Raw genomic sequence first — 21289 nt, 5'->3', positions numbered from 1 at the left:
TATTTCCTGCATGATGCATTTCAAATTGAATCTACAAAGTTAATTTCAAAGTGCAATGTCCAAATTCAAACATATGCACAGCTAATACTGAAGAACACTTTTTTGCCCTGTAACACTTCCCAAAAGCTTGTTTTCAGCTATCTTGTCATCCACTGAACAACTTCCATCTACTCTGATACCATTTTCTGTTTCTCCCCTTTTGCTTTTTTTTTTTTTATTAAGCTTTCCTCTGTTTTGCTCTTGTCTGATCTCCACTCCAAGCCCAGTCCTGTTGCCATTTAAGATAGTGGAAAAATATTTCCATTAATTTGAGTTGGGCAGAATATTATGCTCTAGATGTAGATGTTGATGTTTTCTATATTTCCATTTTACCCCTGCAATAACTTCAGCAATAAAATTTAAACCAGAAAAGATACAGAATTCAAGTACCTGATCATAGTGTATACATGCAAAATAATTTTTTAAATTTAAAACTAATTAAATGCTACATATCTATAGTCCTTGAGGCATATTGCCCTGAACAGAATAACATATACACACACACACACACACACACTATATCACATTCTCCAATACACTATAAGGAGCAAAAAGAATCAACTAGCACCTCTAATAGTCACATTTCAGCTTAATATTAAACTCCTGTGTGCATTTCACTCCATCACTCCAAATCCCTCAGGGTGAACACAAGCTCAGAAGTCTGACCGCTTTCAGACGCTGGCAAATTTAATGAGAGTAGAAATGGGGTCAGAGCAGCACATTTCTTAAGATCACTGAACTATTTGTCAAACAAGGAAAAAAGCAAAAAACCATTTACGAAGTTTACATTGTTCTGCTTGCTTTCTTCAATGTGCTCATTACAGGTTACTGAACAACTGATTACAAGATCCTCCCACCATCCCCAGGCAGCAGTGAAACAGATTAAGATGAGGCAATTAAGGGAGAAATTCCCAGGTAATGTGAAATTAATTGATAAATGTTTTATTTAACACAATATGGTACTAGTATTTCTAGACAGACATCTGAGTAGTGGAGTATGTGCAAGGCTGATCAGTATCACTTCTAAAATACACTACAGGAAAACGGTATGATGAAGATTGGAATGCAAGTAAAAATGGCTGAGCACTAACGAGTGAATTCTTCAAAAAGATCTCACTGGTACCAGGGAAAATTTCCAGAGAAGCACAAAACATGGAGTCAAAGCCATAAAACAGTGGCTAGAAGAGCTAGCTACAGCATCTAAAGTTGACAGAATTATTAACTTGATATCACAGCAAACTTTTCATGCAATACTTGAAGATGCAGTCAGAAAGCAGTGCCTATATCTGGCAGATAAGGTAACCTATCATTCAGTCAAATTCTGACACTGTTATTTCGAAGACATGAGTATGAAGGCCCTTTCTGAAAAGAATACCAAGTCCCCAACACAAGATATTCATTGGGCAGATAGGAACTGCTATTTCTCTAATACACAAAAAGAGAAGAGGTTTTTCTATAGACTCTCACATTTCAAAAATACACATTCTGAAAATAATCACCCAAACTTTCTCTATAATAAAGCCTATGCCAGCACTAGCTTGACCTTTTTTTACTGTGCTTGTGTGCCTCATACTGTGAAACATGCTACCAACCCTGACAAGAGGGATTCAGATGAAACATGGTGCTTCATCATTTAATGAAGTTCCCAATTAACAGGAAGCCACAAACATGAAATACCAACTTTAATGAAAAAAGGTCTAGTGAGGCCAGTTGAACAGATTGTTTAAACTCAATTTGTTCACATTTTTAAATCACTATAAGTTCACAATTATTATAATGTAAAAGCTCAAATTTCCTTCAGGTTAAAAGCCAAATTCTTTTGTTGCTTCTACAGTTCAGTAGAAAATATTTTACAGCATAGCTCTGGGAAGTAATATAGTATGTTTCTGCAGCATGTTATACAGCTGAATGTAAAGATAGAGTAATAAAACTAATAGAATGAAAAGGGTAGGAAAAAAATCTTGCATTCTGGCAGACTTGCTCACCCCAAAAAAGCATAAAATATAAGTGAAATACAATTAATTTTACTGCCTGTGGGCTAAACTGCTGACCCACATTGTAATGTCCTTAATATAGGAACAGAGATATTTTATCCAAGGATTCAAAGAAAAAAATTAAAAGTCTGTTGAGTTCATATTCCTCCTGAAGGCCAAACGATGGCAAATCAATAGTCACTACTCTACTAATATCATCCTTTGGACTCGGTCATCTGGTGTGTATGGAACTCTTTCCCAGAATGACCATATGGATACACAAGTCTGTTTTAGTTACCAACATCAAACCTCACACAAACAACTCACTCAAGTCTGGATGACAGATCGCACCACTTACCGCTGAACAGGTAAAGGAAGGGAATCCAGGTGGTCCTCACCCTTCAAAGCCATATTTCTCCTATTCACTTCTCCATAGGCTGGAATCTAGAAAGAAAAAAATCAGTCATTTAGTAAACCTAAGGAAATTCAAGCCTCTTCAATCCAGGGTTGCAGGACATACTCTTTCTGTTCTCTGGAGCTAACTCATTAAAAGTAATTCCAAAGGGTTCCTTTTCCTCAGACTGTCACACAACTCCAGCAGATAACCAAGGCCATAAAGTACACTTCATGGCATAAGCAACATAGGTTTGCAAAATCAAGAAGGGTTTGCATGCTCCTGAACTTTCTGGACTACTTACACAGGTCAGAGCCAACTGGGTGGAATATTTCTGAGCCAATATCAAGTTACTATTTAGCCTCGTTTATTTTAAATTAATTTGAACTCTAAAGGAAATGGATTTAGTGTGATTGTAATTCTTCAGGTTATTGTGATAAAGATTGCAAGAGAAACTGCTTGCTCATATGATTTCAGGATCATTTGGTACTATATTTACAGAACGGGCCTTGATGTCTAAGTTAGTGAAGTATTGGATCCTACAGAAAATTTCCATTTTCTGTAAGTGTGAAATACTGTACACATCTTTTTTCCTTTATACCTGGTGACCAAGAGGCAAAACAGTGTTGTACTAGCAAGAAGCAAGAGAGAAGGAGATAGACTGACCATTTTCACAAAAAGGAGTGCTGTTTCCCTCTCTCTTAGTTAGCTTTATCCTTACCTTAAGGCAATAACTACTACAGATCACTGCATATTCTCAAAGCCAGAAAGGATTTATTATACATAAAACGATGCCATTCCCACCCACCCACATGGCCAGAGGAAAACTAATGCAAAGTATTTGAAGTAAAAGAATAATGTATGACTCAAGAAGAACAGGGAAGTGAATTTTGGGGAGAAGACAGGAACAGTGAGGATATGATGCTTTCATAGATGTGAAGAAAAACCTGGGATCAATGGATCTCACTTTTGGAGAAAATACTTTACACAGGAAATTAATGCTGCTTGTGTCACCAGCTGAGGCAGAATGTTTTTCATGTAACCACTTGTGAAATTCTCCCATTTTTTTATTGGCTACATTCTGCAAGCTGAGTCAGCCAGCATTTAAGATATTTGCCACTCTAAATTGCTCTTAATTGACACAGAGTGGTGCTCAGCATCTTTTCTAGCAAACTGATTTAATTGCTAATGCATGTCCTTTTTTTTCCCCAAGATCCCACAAACCTTGCCCTGAGTACACAAAAGTATTACAAGCAAACTAGTGCATTCACATGCTCTGGCCACTATTACCACCAAATTGCTTTAGTAATCATGTCATTCTCTGGTTCTCCCTAACCCCCAAATTTTCCTGAAATAACAAATTTAGCCTTCTTAGTTCACACACCTGATGGAGTATTTTGGAATATAGGAAAACCTCTTCAGAACATTTTAAAAAATTGAAAATTGGTAGTTCATGTGTTACCAAATTCTCCAATCTAAAATGAGTGCAGATATTTCGTAGATTATGCCTGAAAATTCATGTGCTGAAGTATGAAAACATTAGTATGTGTCCTCCTGCCCCTGTGATACACCAAGACTTGAAAAACAAGGTTAAGTCCTTTAAAATTTTAGTATATGATACATAGACTTCAACAGCAACTGGAATAATCAGTTATCTTCATTACTATTAAAAAATTTTTGTCTGTAAAAAGACATCAGATTTCCATATACTTTTGATCAGATTTACTGGAAATAGTCAATTATCACTATCTTCATTTGAAGATAACATTAATGAAAGATTAATGCATCTATATAAAGTCTTAATCTCCAAACTGAAGTTTCTTCTATATTCTATCATTTAAAGGACCAACAAAATAGTGTTTTAGCATGCAGAATTACAGACTTAAAGAGTACTGTCTCTTTCTGCTCAGCATCAAGCATAGGATCAACCAGCAGCTTCCCTCTAACAAGCTAAGGTTACTTCACCACTTTCTCAACTCACTAATAATTTCTAAACAGGGCAGCCCACAGATGCTCAGAAATACAGTATAGGTAAATTTATATAAAAAAAAATTACACTACTTGTAGTATACAGCACCGGTTATTTTGTTATCAGTCCAAGTGACATTAATGCTGCAATAATAAAATTGTCATTCTTGGACTTTTAGAAGGCCGTTTTTTTTTAATGCCTTACATAGGATTTTACATAAAATTTCTGCACTTAAACTTGCATCACTATTGTATTATATTCTGGTAGATTGCAATGTGTGCATATGGAATTAGATGTATCAAAGGCAGCAGTTTCCTTGTGCTCTTCATCTTTTTCAGTCATGTCAACACTGAATTAAATGTTAGGATGTTATTTCCTCATGTTTACTAGATAAAGGTAGGTAAGCTGACCACAAACCACATTCCATTGCCAGTGAAGACAGCAAAAAGCTTCTTTCACAGATCAACACAAGAAGAAAAACATTAACACCTAAAACAACACCTAAGCATTGCTCACAGAAGTGGTGACAACAAAGGATGTGACCTGTATGGCCAAAAACCCCACATCACCAGAAAGAGGCAACTTGCTTATATAAAAGCACCAGGTCCTGATGGTGGCAACTGACACATAGAACTAAAAACAGCTTTTAAAAAATGTCAAACTAGCCCACTCATAAAGGAGGATGAGACTCAGCCCATTTTTACAGCAGGCATGGCAATACTTATGAAATTTGTGCTAATGCCTCATGAGCACAGAGGTGCAGGCTGGGAACTGCTGTTCCACAAGATCAGACACCTCCTGCCTTCAAGGAACTCCCTCTTGCTCAAGTCTGCCTAGCACTGGAGACCAGCTTCCACAGTGCAACATGGCTCTTTAGCATCCTACAAAAAATTGTTATTTCTATTAGGAAAACAAATAGCAGCTTATAAAAGCTCCAAATTTAATGTTTTTCCATCATTCAATATCTTAGCTTATATTTAACAAGCTAAAAGTTAGGAGGAATTCAACAGTTAGGTATTTTGTTAGAAACACATCCATGAGCAAAAGTAGCATATTAATAACATGTTTAATGTGAAATAAATGTGACTCATTTACTCCCACTACTGATGGCCTTAAAGAAGTTTGCCAGCACAAAACGATGTCCCAAATAATTAAGCCCTTAATCTCAGAGTTGAATTCACATTTTTTAACTGCATTCATGTCCACCCTTCTGAAGACTTAAATCAAAGAGCAAATACATGAACTTTTACCACCATCTCAATGCGCTAACATCATAATTTCAACACTAAGAACATTGTTTCTCTTTCTGAAAGACATTAATTCATGCCTCTAGCCTTTGATTATCATCAGAATTAGAAGAGCATGTTAGCAATAAGTAATATGGTCTACCTAAGAAGAAGAAGTCATTAGCTGAAAGTCATTTCAGACTAGATATCATTTGATTAATATGAACAGTTCCTGTCTGTAGTTAAGCCAAACAGTGCCTGTCCTTATTTTACAATTCCGGGAGTCTGGAAATCATTAGTTATTATTCTCCTGATACACAGAATAACTGTTAATGGAATGCCACAAATCAAATTAAGAGCAAAATTCTGACAACATTTATATGATAGGTCAGGAAGTAAATACATACACACAGTCCTTAAGAAATACACTCGGTCCATTGGGAGCTGTCCACACTAACCATGTGAGGACTCAGGATCCTATTGTCATTTTGCATTGTAACAGGCTTATATAGGACATTATATAGGACGTTATGCAGGACGTTATATATAGGAAGAGCTAACTCATGATTAAGCTGGGTACCTAAAAATCTAAGAAGCTATAAAATAAGTGTCAAGAAAGAATGAAGAGCCCTTTAAATGATGAATTAAAATAGGTTGTATTCACATGAGATCCCATACACAGATGTGTGTAGCACACTCCTGGAATGCAAAATTAAAACTTATATTTAGTCTGAAATGACTTAGCTAATGACTTCTTATTCTTGGGTAAACCATATTACTTACTGGTAGCATGCAAAATTAAAACTGGAAGGACAGGGAGGAACAGGTGCTGGCTACAACATTCATTCATTCATAGGCTCTTGCAGAACCAATAATCAAAGAAGAAACACTGGAGAGTAGGTCACACCTTACACTTCATGTTCAACAATTATCTTTGACAATACCCCTTTTATATATATATACATATATATATACATGCAACATATATAAATTTATAATGTATTTTTATGTAATGTAATTAAATATATTACATTCCATTATATTGTTTTAAATTTCTATTTTATAATTTCATTATTTTAACTATATAATGTATATTTATAACATTATAATATGTGGATGTACACAAAAAGGAGTGTGTGTATCTATCTATGCCTAATGCAAACTAAAGTCTCTGCTGCTTATTTTTTGTTCTGTATATTTCTCTTCTTAATGTACTTTTCTCCATGACAAAGTATACATATAAAGACAGAGATTAGAAATGGAAGAGATCCCTCAATGTATGCACTACAGTCAGCCTTTTTACCAAGGCATTGATTTTCTTACAATGTTTCTTTAGCAAAATTGTCACTTATATACTTAATCCCTAGAAAGATGTAGCCCATGACGATATGAATTCAATTATGCAAACATTTAAAGATGGGGAAAGACATAAAAGATTAAGATTTCCTTCCCCATTCTTCTGAAAATTATTTGGGGCAAAAAGCCACAGGGCTAAACACTTAGTTGGCTTTTTTTTTTTAATCTTAACAGTGAAAGTCTAAAATCCTCCCTGCTGGAAAGGGCACACCTATTTATGTAGATGACAGATGTAGATGGGAACAAACTGATTAGTGATCACATTTCTAGCAATTAGCATTTTAGAATCAGTTTCTATGGAAAAGAATTTGAGGTTCAGGAACTGAATAATAGGTGGCAAGTCAGTGCAGTCCAGAGCTGTACTTTATCTTTTATGTGATGCAGAGTAATCACTGTATAAAAACTTTTATTGGTTCTCATAGCAATATTAATGCAACTTGCTAACATAAAATGGTGTGACATGCAGCTCCTCTGTATTTACCCTTCCCTTGCACCGGGACAGCCTGCAGACTCTTCCTCCCCCTTCTTAAGCCAAACAGCCCATTTGACATGGCCTACACCAACATCAGCATCAAACACTCACATTCCAGCACCTGGCCACAGCCTCTTGGTTCCAAAGGTATTTCTGAAAGGAAAGACACAGCCAGGCTTTAACCTGTTTGCAGACCTCCTCTTTACTGTGGATCTCCCTCATCCATGGCAGCACCCACAATCACCGACGCCAGCGTGAAGCGAGGGCTTTCTCCTCAGAGACGCCGCGCTGCCACCAGGCAGATGAGAAACTCCCACTCTCTACCACATTTCTTCTTCTCTCTTTTATTTTTCCCCATCCCTAGGACTGGATATAAAGCAGAAATTTGGGGGTACATAAAGCAGAAATTTACCAGCTGTAAATTCAGTACCTCACAGGTGTGAGCCTGAGGGCCCCCGCACCGCCTTGAGGGGAGGCTGAGCTGCCGCCTGCCGGTTGGAACCGGTTCCGGTTGGCTCTGAGGGAAGCAAAAGCCCAAACTGCTCTGCCAGGGCGGTGGTGGCCTTGTGGCTCAGCTGGGGAGGGGTCTGCAGCCACTATGAGGGTGACCATGAGGAAACCACTGCCAGCACCACCACAGACCTCCACGGCTCCTTGAAAATAAGGGCAGTTGAGGCCAGGCTGGGGGCTCCCCGACCCTTCCCTTGACATCACTATTAGAAGTCAGAGGTTTGTGTTGTTCGACAATAAATACATTCAACTGAAATTTCTCAGCTGGCTTATACCTCTGGTGGGTGTTGTTGTGGCCAAAGTGCAGGACCTGGCCTTTGGCTTTATCAAAACTCATTCAATTGACCTTGGCCAATCAATCAAGTCTGTCACTATCTCTCTGCAGAGCCTCCCAACCCTCAGGCAGATGATAAAACTCTTCCACCCAGCTTAGTGTTATCCGCAAATTTACTGAGGTTGCACTCTATCCCCCCATCCAGATCATTGACAAAGATGTTAAACAGGAGTGGGTCCAGTACTGAGCCAGCAACTGGTGACTGGCCCCCAACTGGTTTAGCTCCATTGACCACAGCTCTCTGTGCCTGGCACCCAAACAGTTTTTAACCCAACAAAGTCTGTTACAAGCTGTGAGCAGCCAGTTTCTATAGGAGAATGCTGTGGAATGTGCTCTAATATCCATTTCAGTTAGACAGGCAGTCTGAAAACATCTTTAGCTGCATCAGTACTACTCTAAACAACAAAAAATTTTTTTTAAATCTAACATTTTAACAGCGATGAGCAAAACAATATTAGTAATACAGGTTACAACCCACACTAGCCAAGTCTTTATTGAAATTATGACAAGCCATTACATGGTAAATAGTGGTGGTATTTTCACAATGTTTGCCATCAGTCAACAAATTTTTCATTTTACGGAGTTAATATCCAGTTGCTCTTTTTTGTCATAGCTCCAAAAACCTTAAGACCAGCTTTAGACTAATAGAGGTAAACATGCATTTACTTAGAAGTTACCCCAAATACAAAGGGCCAAGAATAGTTCTCTCCAGTCATTAAGCAACTTCTCTATTTGAATTACCCATAAACTTGTTACTTCTATTATTAAATTTTATCATAATTTTTCCTCTACATATTGGGGAAAAGAAAGAAAAGGACATCAAAGAGCTATTAAAAAGGTAAAATGGAAGAATATAACTAAAAGGTGTCTAATTATTGCCTGCAAATAAGGTATCTCAACAGAATACAAGATCTGATTTAGCAAGAAGCATGCTAGGTGAGCCAGCACACACCAAGGAACACAAGGCAAGTGATCCCAGCTCTCTGAACAGTGCTTCTCCTCCACTAGACTATCTTCATGCTATTTGCAATCTCAGCCTTTAAAAGTGTCTTTTCTAGATAAAGAAAGCAAATCACGTAGATGAACACAAGCTTTTTCCTACAAGCTCAAAAAACCCCCATATAATCAGTATGCTTATGAAGTTACCTTTACACAAAAAACCCATGAACACTTGCACTACAGCAACATCTGAGTGTTGTTTCTATTTCTTGCTTTTTTCATTTAATAACTCCAATTAACACCTCTAGACATCCTGTCAGCAGAACTGTATTGCCTGGTCATTATAATTCTGCATAAAGGTCAAGTAATAAAGGAGCAGTGGGCTCTCTCTCTTTAATGAGAAACTAGTGCATTTATATTTTTGAACCAGTGCCAAAGAGTATCCAATCATCAGCCATTTTCTTCTCCTTCTGTCCTTCACACAAAACAATGTGAAAGAGCCAAAAAGCTGTAATAAAGATGCAGATAAGGAATCCCCAGCAAGACTAGAGGCAGAGCTGCTGTTAGGATCATTCCCGTATTTGGTGCCTCAGGGGCAGGTATAATATGCCCAGAGCACATCTGGAAAGCCATAGAAAATCTAAAGGCTCAGGAGAACTTTGCAGTCTGTAAGTATTAGATTAGATTTAGACCAGAGATCACACTGCATCTTGAGAACAGCTTGGAACAGAAAGGACAAAGAGTACTTCAAGTCACTGTGCTACACTGGGTCTTTGTGTCAAGAGCACTCCTGAGCTTCTGGCTGTGGATCTCCAGGACTAGTGAAATAGGTTCAGATAGTATTATCTGATACAATGCCACAATTTTTGTCAGGTTTTGTAGTTAGGTTCAGAGTTTGTTTACTTTTGTTTGTTTGTTTTTATTTCCTCACCTGCCTCCCCAATTTACAGGCTGAAGTTTCAGTATGGAACGGCTGAGGAAGAGAGCACAGGCAGAAAAATAGAGACACAAGGGGAAGAGCATTGTTTGTTAACAAGAGAATTTTGAATATTGATGCATGTACTGATGTTCCACATGAGGACCTATGCTGCATCTGAGAGTTTATACCAGTACTGATTCTAACACAACAAAACTGGATGCCCTTTTCCAGAAATGCGTTCATCAGTCAAAAATTTGCATTGTGAAGGATGGAGTTAAAATGGGAAAGAAAAAGCTCAGGGCCTTGCCACTTATACTTAGGTACAAGGACAAAAACATATAGAACAAGAGGATTTGTGCTAGGCCTTTTATATTTTTTTTTCTTTTAAAACCTAGTTCTGCAACATACACCATCAGCTTATAGCAATATCAAGCAACACATAATGACTCTGTATTACACTTGACCATTCCAACAAATATCAGAGCTCATTAAGGGCCTGAATTTGGAAGACATACAAATTCTGACCTATTGTCTTCTTTTTCATTGACAGCTAGCAAGTCACTGGAGTCCAGCAACTTTGCATCCATCTGCTGAATGGTCCTCAGCTGACGTTCAGTAACCTATTATGCAAAGGAACTGGCAGGCAGGTTTTAAGTACACAATGAACTACTTCACAGTCTGTTCCAGGACTGCTGTATTGTTTGTTCTCATGATTTTCTAAAAAGTGATATTGAAAGAGTAAAATTATCATTTAAACAGTAGAAGTTTCACAGCAGAAGAGGGCAAATATTTTGATAAATATTTCTCATCATTGTCAAGAGCTTTTAATAGCTCGTGACTGCATAAGTAGAGACATATACATCAGAATTAGTTGGAAGTAAAGGTCCCAGAGCCAAGCCTTCCCATTAGCATCCAAATTCAACTAGTTCCTAATCACTAGGCTTAGGAGTGCTCACATTCCAGACTTCATTTTTCCTCCCCATAGAAGAACACAACTGTGACCTCAGATTTTCTAGCCACAGTTTTGATTTGAGCCTTGCAGTTTTTTATGTCTACACCAAAAAGCTTTCTCATTAATGCTTCACTCAAAGTCAGACAGATGCACACTAGATTGTACGTGGAAAGCAGTCTCCTCACTCCTTTCCACTGCTAGTCCATGCAATACTAAAGCTTCAGGCACATGAGACTAAGACCAATAAATTTTTAAGTGTGAAAGTTCCCCATAAACTTCCATTCCCAAAAATCAAGTGTTGACCATTTCGTGTGTAAACATACCAAACCTTAGAGTTCACAGAGTTGATCCATAGCCCTGCAACTTCAGTTTGCAGGCTTGTTTCAGCTGTTACCTGCAGTATATGAGCTTTCGAAGAGACCATCTCCCATTAGCAAAATGGGATAAACCCCAAACTTCTCCAGAAAGCACATTTCACTATTAAAATACCAGCATTTTTGCATCTAGCACCTCTACAGAGAGTTTTAAACATTTCCACTTTTCAAAATCACCCTCAGAAAACTTCGCTCATCTCCAAATTCCCATCATCTCCCAATGTTACCAACTCAAGTGAAATAAATAACTGGTCTCAGCAAGAAAACAGACATACCACCCACCCCTCATGGTGACAGAGGGCATATTCCACTTGAAAACATGGCTTTCATTATTTTCAAGGTTCCTAAGCTTAGAGATACCATGAACAACCTAATATTTACATTAGCTGGATCCAAAGAACTGCTTGTGCCATTTACACTAATATTATACCAGGAAATACTTGAAGGCCAGGAGTACCAAGTAACTTACTAGGTATTGCCAGTGCCTGTCTTCTGATATGCCAAGGATTTGCCATCCAAGAGGAGGAAGGATGCAAAGCAATCAGGGATACAGCCTACCCCACCAGCTCTAGAGACTGCACATATTATTTTCCTTTCCTTGTCCACATACATTATGTGGACAAGAATATGCACAGAGGTTTCAGGAGAATGACCTCAGTGCCCAGGTGAAAGAATAGGATTCCTGAAGCCTAATACTATCTACATTCATTACCATGACTTTAATGTCATGCAAGTAACTTGAAATGTGCTTAAATGGGTGGCAGCTTTGGTACCTACTGTCAATACAGACCTCAGTGAAAAACTGTCCCCAAAATATTTATACAGCCATCCCAAAAACTGAATTTTTTTTATTTAAAGATGGAGAGCTATGACCAGAAACATGTACACGCAAGGAAAAAAGGTGACTTTCATAAATTGAAAGAAAAAATTTAAATTACTGCAGTGGTAAATGTAAATCAATTCTGATACCCAGCCACCTAATTGTCCATTAAGATATCAAAAAACAGATTCTTCTTTTAATTTAATAGTCCTCTAAAAGAGAACCCAAGAAAATGCTAAGCATTACTCATGGTGGAACTACAGGACAGAGCTTTCGACTCATGACTCATCCAATAAAAGTGAAAGCAGTTCATAAGCAGATGCTGAAAAGTTTCAAAGCCCAAGATAAATTTACCTTTTTACAAAAAAACACATTTCAGGAAGAAGGGAAAAAAAAACCTCTACCTCAGTTACAGGAAACAGAGCAGCGGTTACAGCTAGGGAATGAAAATAAGAAAATTGCCCTGCTTTCCACAAGGTTTGGCTCCAACTTCTTCCCAGCTACACAGAAAGGTATTTAACATCTCCATATTCTGAACTAACACTGTATCAAATTATCCTACTCTTTTCAAGTAGGATACTTGCAAAGGATCTCTTTTTCAATAACAGAATACATTTGCAATAATGTTACTGGAGAACAGGATTTTTTTTTTACTTACAGTTTTGAACTTCAAGCTGATTTTAAAGTATTTGTCCAAATAAAATTCCAAGAATGGAAGAGTTCATAAATGTGACTGTGGAACACACAGTACATGAGAAAAGGTTGAGTGGTTGACCACTGACAAGAGATGATTAAGAGAGGAATTCAGTGGGGAATAAACATGGAAAAATAGGTCAGAACTTTAGCATCTAGAATCCCTAAAAGACTGGAATTAAAGAAAGAAAAGTCAAAACTCAGAAAGGCAATGATTTTTCATAAAACCTGTGCCCCTTGTTTCCAGTGCCAGTGTGACTCAGAAGATGGTATCACAATCACAGAATGGCTGAGGTTGAAAGGGGTCTCAGTAAACTTTAAATAGGTACCTTCTTATGAGTAATGCAAACTACCTGAGTTACAATCAATTTTAAAATTCCAGTCTCTGACATCAAGGCAGTTACTACCTGTATTGCATTCCCCTCTTAGGAAGTCATTGAAAGGTTTGCTTCTGATTTTAACTGAAGATCAACCTTTTCCAGATTAACAGGGAACTGAATAGAAGAACCAGATAGAGCCAGAAGGATTCAATGAGAACAGACTTGAAACACCCAACATCCCTGCCACTGGTGAAATAAGCCAAAAATATATTGTACATTTAAGAGTTAAGATTGTCTGGGACATTTCTAATATTACATTTACAAAATACCAACTTCTGAAAATAATTATCAGGTCATATCCCATAAAAGTCAAGAAAAGTTGTTTCACAACCTGCTCATCTTACTTGTTTACAGAACAGAGCCAGTATTCAGCACAAGTAACCACTTGCAAGCAAGAAGGCTGCAATCAGTAAGGAAGGGAGGTAATTAAAATGAGGGAAATCCAAAACGTGGTTATACCTACCAATCATGTCATCCAAATTGTACTATTTTATTCATTAAAAATAAAGCTTTGAAACAAAGAAGCCATATTTTATGCAAGTTCTTGATTACCTTTCTGCCGAGGGAGCATGTAATTTACAAGAAAGAGGACTTAAAGCTTTAAGTGCCTCTGACTTAATTCAGCATGCTGTATTGATGGTCCCATTTAGATGATTCCATTTTAGGCCCCTCCAGCGCATTAAAGGCATGACTTACTCACATCCATTTGGCTAATGATCCCCTACTGCTCTAAAGTAAATGACAGCTATTTACAGTAAATTATTCAATTAGATAGAGGGAAGTGCAGTATTCATTTTATATTGTTTGACAAGGGAAAACAGAAGTGTGCAAGAAGGCAGGTGGGGCATTTTAATCTTTCAGAATCAATTGTTTAATCCACGGCAAGAGAATAAATATATTCCACAATACTTGTCAGCATCAGATTTTTATTGTAAACATTCTAAGAGACTGAAGTGCTGCAACTCCAGATAATATAATTTTGCCCCTACGAAGTCATCATAACCATCATCTTATAGAACTGCTTTATTTTAAGCAATTTTAAGTAACACACAGACTTTATATTTTGACCTCATGCTAGCATGAGACCAAATTTCCATAAAGAGAAAAAACAAAACTAGGCATGAGCAATTCTGAATCCCAATTATGTGTAATGGGATTTATGCTAAGTGCCTATGTCACTTTCAGAAAGAGGGCAGAATCTCCTGAGATATTTGGATAGTGGGAGATTTTTAATTCATGAAATCCCAAGAAAGGAAAGCTCAGCTGCTCTGGCAAATTAAGAAAGGCACTGAGAAAAATAATCAAATAATGGACAAGCTAGAGAAAGTGCAGGCTGGAACTCAAACACAGCCTAGAGGGGACATTGAACATACTTCAAAAACAGTCTTAGATTTGTAGACCTTTCCATACATTCTCCTATTCTTTCCCAGCCCTGGAGGTTGTGCTTCCACGCACAAACACACGCATGTTGCAATGTCCACTGCATATATGCTGCTGGGGCAACAGCACCTGGGAAAAAGCTGAAAACAAAACTTTGATATCCCTTCAAACCCCTACAACCCATGAAAGAGCATCAGGTAGTGTGGGTATGAACACCAAGATGCAGATAAGGCTCCTAATGCATCCTGAGCCTGCCAGTGATCACACTTTCCAGTTTTCTGTATCCTCCCTTATTCTGGAGAATTTCTTTCTTCTGCAAGCCCAAAGTGCCTCAGAACAAGTATGGAGGACCCCAAACAGAAGAAGGATTTCCACTGGCTAACCTGCCAATGCATTTAATTTTCTGTGGGCAGAGGGCCAAGTTCAGGAAGCTCCCAGTAGGTTTAATGGGAGCTGCACTTTCCTATGCCAGCAAGTGAAGTTTGCCTAGGGAGGGAGGGGGAACTGCAAGCAACACACTACAGAAAATACAAATGTAGCCAGTGTCTGCATTCAAAGGATAAATAATGGACTGCTCATTTATTTTCTGTTTCAGTTCTTCTAAAGCTGCTGGCACAATGAAACCACTCCTACTCCTATGTATTCACTCCTATGAGCGAGGATTCCAGGCTGGCTGCTTCCTGTGATTAACTTAGTCAAAAGACCAGCTTACCACAACTGGACTATTATGAATTTAGCTGTCATTTGGTTATACATATATATATATATATTATACACACAAGCACAAAAATATAAATATACCCAAAAGTATGGGTAAGGGTGTTCAGAATACCTCCCACACACATGACTCCTTAATTCCTAAAGACAGGCTGCTTTTCAATGGCTCTGGAGCCTGTCTTCTGCAATTCAATATTTATTGCTTATTTTACTAGCTACCTTCCCCCTCTTACGAAAAAACCAAAACAACTTAATTTCTAGCTTTACCAGAACCAAACTTGTCAATCCGAGTTCAGAATCTTCATGGCTCTAAGCTATGGATGCTATGCCAATTCTCACTAGACAACTGTTAGTCCATTGTTATTTCCAAAAGCTCAAAAATGCCCTCCCTTTGAAATACCTCTTTGAGGCAGTAGCAATACAAATAATAGTAATAACAATTCTAGACCTTGGTAAGCAATGCTGTGGTCTTTCAGTCCCTAGTGCTATCTCTGCTTGAGCTATACCTCCTCATATAATGTTTTCCTTGTCTGCCCTCCTGCTATCAGAATAAACATAATTATATCTGCTGATATTCCCTCTGGTGCACAAGGAAGCAGCTTGACTCACATTCTTTAAACATGCAATGATCTTCTGAAACATTCCACAGCCAATACCCACTGAAAAACTACCTGCCTGAAAGGCAATGAGTTAAACCAGATTGCAAGTCAATCCTTCACCCAGTGAGATGAACAGTGAAAACACTTAGCATGGCACTTGAAATCATAGGGAGCCCAAACTATAGAAGAGCTGTCACAGAGGAAGAACAGGGAATGTGAATTTGGATCCACATTTTTAATAACTTAATTCATGAAAAAGGACTTCCCTACTCCAAACAATTAACACTTATGTTTTTCTAGTTCTGAAATCCTTGAGATAGCCCAACAGGAAATTTTAGAATAACTGAGACATTCAGTGTACATTGCCAGTAATGCTGCTACACATCATGGCTTCCTAGAACAGTATTAAAAATTAAATACTGAGGGTACAAAATATTATACTTATTTCTAAATGGTACATAGTATCAAAAAGACACTGAAGTGAAGCAGGCAGGAGGAGTCAATGTTGCACTTCAGTTTTCCCCTAAGCTCTTCACAAAGAAGTCCTCCCTTGGGCCACTCACACCAGCAGTGACACCACAGCCAGGTTGGCCCAAGAATATGGTTAATTCTGTTGCCAAGATAATGTAAGCAACTGTTGGAAGGAATGACTTGGCCTAGGATGAGTCACTTGACATCATCTCCTTCAGATGGCACAGGCACTCAACTCTATTTACTACCAATCACCCAGGAAAGAGCCCTGCTGCCATTGGGCACAAGTTTCTCCAAAACTACGGCATCAACCGTTCTAAATGGACTCAATTTACAAGTAGTGTTTACAAACCACCCAAACATCCCTCACTGACTGCAGACCCCTGTAAAATGATACTAAAATACAATACAATTTACCTCCATCTTATGCAGGTGCACTGTATTTTCATTCATATTAAAATTAACAGACAGTAATGGTCAGGTGTGCACACAAGCTAGAAAATTGTATGATGATTAGATAGCCCAGCCCAGATAGCATAAAATAAGCCTTTTTTCAGTGTTATTTTGAGCCTTTTTTTTTTTTGTGCCAAAACCCTTTAAATTTTTTTCAAGCTATGGTAATACTTAAATGAAGAGGCAGCATTTCCATATGAGATATGGAGTATAGAACATTATAATGTATAATGGCCCCTCTCTCTAAATTCAGAATTCATGCATGTTTAGATTTTTTTAAAAGTAAGCATAGAGTATTTTTAATAGAACCAAGCACAAGGTTGAATGATTCCCTGAGGTTTTCCAGGTCTCCCAGGTTCAGCAGCTGGTTTATATGTCTCTGTAGAAGAGGAAGTCCAACAATTTTTCTTTTTTTTTTTTTTTTTTTTTTACATTTTCTTTCTCAGCAGCTAGAGGCCATCTTCTCACAAGGCCTATGAACACTCTCCTAAGTGACGTGTTTAGGAGCTAGAAACAGTCAAAAAGGAGCAAGAGCACTCAAATGTACAAAGGATGCAAGAAAAATCTGCTTTAGGGAGGCATTTGCACTGAAGACTCTAACCTGGTCTGAAAAATAAGCAAAGACAATGAATGCACCATGAAGAAGTGTGATCACATCCTGTGCTTCTAGCTGAGCACATCAGTCTGTGTAGGAGACAGTAAGTCGCTGGCATGGGGCAGTGCTTCTGCAATGATGAGGACACATTTCAGGCACAGCATTCTGTGTTATATTTTACTCATGCACCCTTTGACCAGAAAATCCATGTTGGCTACGTTTTTCTTTTGTAAATCAGCATGATAATTTGGCTTTTTTTAAAATTCCTTTTGCTTTTCCTTCATTTAACGATTTTTACAGAAGTGCTTAAAATCAAGGACATTTTGAGAACTAAATTACAGTCTGGCACATGAAGACTCAAATTCCTATAAATATCCCATTTTCTGGAATTCTAATCAGCTTCTTCTTTTTAGATCATCCTTATTAGATGCCACTCTCCAGCACTTTTGTATCTTCTGAAGATTCATTTGTGCTTCTCCTTTAAAGGAAAGCTGATGATTGACTGACTTTGTAACTCACATCAGAATGCATGTCCCACAAGAGAAAAAAAAAGTGGATATAAAGGTACCAAAGTTTATACCTTATAAGGTAGAAGAATACCAGAATTTCAAAGGCAAATATTTCTCTACTTGGGAGTCTGACAGTGCTTCACAGCACACCCATGTTCTAAAGTTTCTAGAGAAATCCAGCTCCAACTTTTTATCTATCTGATGCTTATGAAGGATCCACATTTTCTCAGGATGAGAACTAACACCAAGTTTATATTAAATTGTTACTATAACTTAGGCCTAGCAGGAATGTCTCTTTCCTGGTTAGCTTGGGCACTTTGAGAAAGTAAGGATGGAGCCCTTTGTAATAACTCTTCAGTCTCCTGGTTTTTGTCTCTCACTTGGCTTCCAGCAGTTGCTCCTTTGACCTCTTCCAGCTGTCAGACCCCTCATGAGTGCTTCAATGGGTCCAGCAAGAGAAGCATCCAGCTGGTGTCTGCCCAGACACTACACAGCAGTGTCAGGGGGCTGAGCAGGTCACAGCTGAAGCCAGCACTGGGAGTTCTGTCCCATTCATGAAGCAGAATTGCCAAAGCATGGACCCACCTCTTCATTTATGAGCCCATGAAAATATGATATCAAAACAGACTCTTTTTTTCAGTGCCATGTTCCTACAAGCATCTTATATAAAAGGAAGAGGGGGGGAAAGCTGCTACACAACACAAAGTAATCTTACTTCAGCTGTGCTTTGGCAAAAAGCCTAGGCAGCAGCAAGATTTTTCCTTTTAGCTAGCATACAGATCCCATTTCCCAGGGCCCACAGCTGTATATTTAACTATAGTTTTGATGTCAGCATTTATAGTTTTCATATGGTTACAATTTCTAAGGAAACCACTTCCTCAGTTAGAGACACAATTAGTATATTTTCTTATTTTCGTGTATTCTGGATTTGGCAGAATACTTGCAAGGGATGTGAGAGGAAGAAGGAGAAACCACAAAGCGATAGAAATCAGACCTAGAAAATCAAAGGTGTGTTTCTTAAGACACAATAGATCAAATACACAAAAATTATAATCAATGTTTCAAGCTTACTTTTCACCTTTTTTAGTACAGCTATTGCAACTGTTCAGATCTTTTCTGGTGGGATTTCATGTAAATGAGGAAGCATTGTCCATGGACAGACTAAAGCAGCCAGATCACCATCTGGCTGTTTGCCCAGGTGCAAATAGCAGTAGTAGCAGTAATTTGCAGATCTTCTAGAAAATCTCTCCAATAATCAGATCAGATTCAAAGAATCAGAAAATTTTTCTAGATGTTCTAAATATTTTGAGTCAAATCAATGGCTTCCAAGATAACATAAAGCACATATCTGATACCTGAATTGTAAAATATTTTTCTGAAGCAAAATGTAATGCTGTAATAGAGATTCATTAGGAACACAGCCTACAGTGAATCAACAAGTTCTGTTTTACTGGAGGACAGCATGGATGCCAAAAAGAGATGGCAATCATGGAGCAGTGCCAGCTGAAAATATGGCTCAGTCCCTTTCCAGAGAGATAGAACCTAAAGATGACCATGCTGTGGCACATGGGATTTCCAGGTATTGCACTTCCTCTCAGATTTTTATACGTTGTCCTGAAGTGGTGAAATGCATCATCTCAAGGTTTCACTTCTCTACACAGAAAGCTCAGGTGTAAATGCCATGATTCCTTTCCTCTGCACATCAGTCAAAATTTGCAGCACAGGGCCAGTATGTGGAAACAAAAAAGATGCTCTTCTATAGAATTAGAGTATAGGTTGAAATTTTATAATTTTTATAATTTCTTCGGGATACACAATTGAAATTTTTTAAATATGAAAAACTTACCGGCATTGAGCCAGTTTAAAAATAATTTGTCTTGTCACTATTAACTAGGGTTTATAAAGAATAATTTTTAAATCAAAATAACTTCAGAGATGTCACATAAAGCAGACAAATATTTAACTGCTCTTTTGAAAGCTTTGCAACTTGACCCACAATTTTTAGAAACTATTTGCTGTAAGCTTTGTGCTCACACAAATCATCCAACTAATAAATCAGTTAGCATTTCATGATTAGTAAAACACCATATTAATTAATACTATAATTAAAACAGTCTAACTTGAAGAAAAGTAAGAACAAATATCCTTATCACTGTGAAGGAAGGAAATGTTCATTTCCAGGAAAAGACTGGTGTTCTGGTGTTCACCTCCTCTTTTAACAGTTACAGTGATGTTTAAATCCATGAAATTTAAAAGTAATCAGACTCAGAGTTAATAAAAAGAAATCCTTACATTTAAAAGGCTAACCGTGCCTTTGGATTATGCAATACTAAAATGCTCACATTAAGGCTTAGAAGTAGTTTTCAATACTATAAATCATGAACAACAAAGAATCTGTCATACTAATGGAATATAGATGTAAAGTTCAATTTGTTTTTCACAGATTCTTAGCACATCTTAGTACTTAGATGTGGCATTTACTTTTCTGTCTTTTAATCCATGCTAACAAACAAGCAGATATTTATCCTACAAACCAGTTCTCCAAACTTGCTCTAGGACTTTTGAGTACATTTCTGTCTGCTGCAGGTTTGCAGAGCAGAGAGGAGAGTAGTAAACATTTTATCCTTGCATAGACACATTGCATCCCTCCACTGCATTGAGCACAGACACAATTCTCTTCCCAGAAGAAAAAACATCTACATATTGCCCCAGAGCTGACTACATTTCCACATGGTCTCTCTTCAGTAAGCTGTACAAAGATGAATTAGCAGAGCCAAGGTCAAAAAATTGCTCCAAGAGGTGTTCACTATGATTCTGTTAATAAGCTTACCAGGAAGGAGATGGATGTTACGTGGATCTTATTTTACAGCTCCTGTGAACACTAGGCTACCTGCTAGTTTGGAGTCTACTAGGAGAGCAGATAATATTAAACCAAAGTCTTGGCCAATGTTTGACACAGCACTGAAAATAGATTCAGTTCCTTTCAATTGCAGCAAGGAATGAAAACTGAGATCATGCTTCATTACCAAAATGGAATTTTTAGAAGAGAAATGAAGGGGCTAATTCAGCCCTTTTGAAAAATCTATGCGGCCTCGAAATAATAGTCAGGTCTGTGATGTGATTAAGGCAACAAGTACCACATATTGGGATATGACCTATTTAGCATGCTTTTGGAATTACAAGTTTATATCCATTCAGCTGGAGTAGCAGCAGTA

At 37.8% G+C, this 21289-nt stretch overlaps 1 protein-coding gene across 1 annotated transcript in view; it reads right to left on the bottom strand.

Annotated features, from left to right (window-relative positions):
- The window catches only part of INSC (INSC spindle orientation adaptor protein), a 66213-nt gene extending 46287 nt beyond the window's left edge, over positions 1-19926 (bottom strand). The window contains 5 exon segments of the mRNA XM_030451538.1: positions 2371-2436; positions 2438-2456; positions 8391-8520; positions 10647-10751; positions 19921-19926. Coding sequence (XP_030307398.1) covers positions 2371-2436; positions 2438-2456; positions 8391-8520; positions 10647-10751; positions 19921-19926 — 326 coding nt within the window.
- Positions 19927-21289: the final 1363 nt, after the last annotated feature.

The sequence above is a fragment of the Calypte anna genome, chromosome 5, assembly GCF_003957555.1.
Source record: "Calypte anna isolate BGI_N300 chromosome 5, bCalAnn1_v1.p, whole genome shotgun sequence".
NCBI lineage: Eukaryota > Metazoa > Chordata > Aves > Apodiformes > Trochilidae > Calypte > Calypte anna.
Note: the sequence above shows the minus strand (reverse complement) of the source record. Positions and strands in the feature narration are given on the sequence as shown.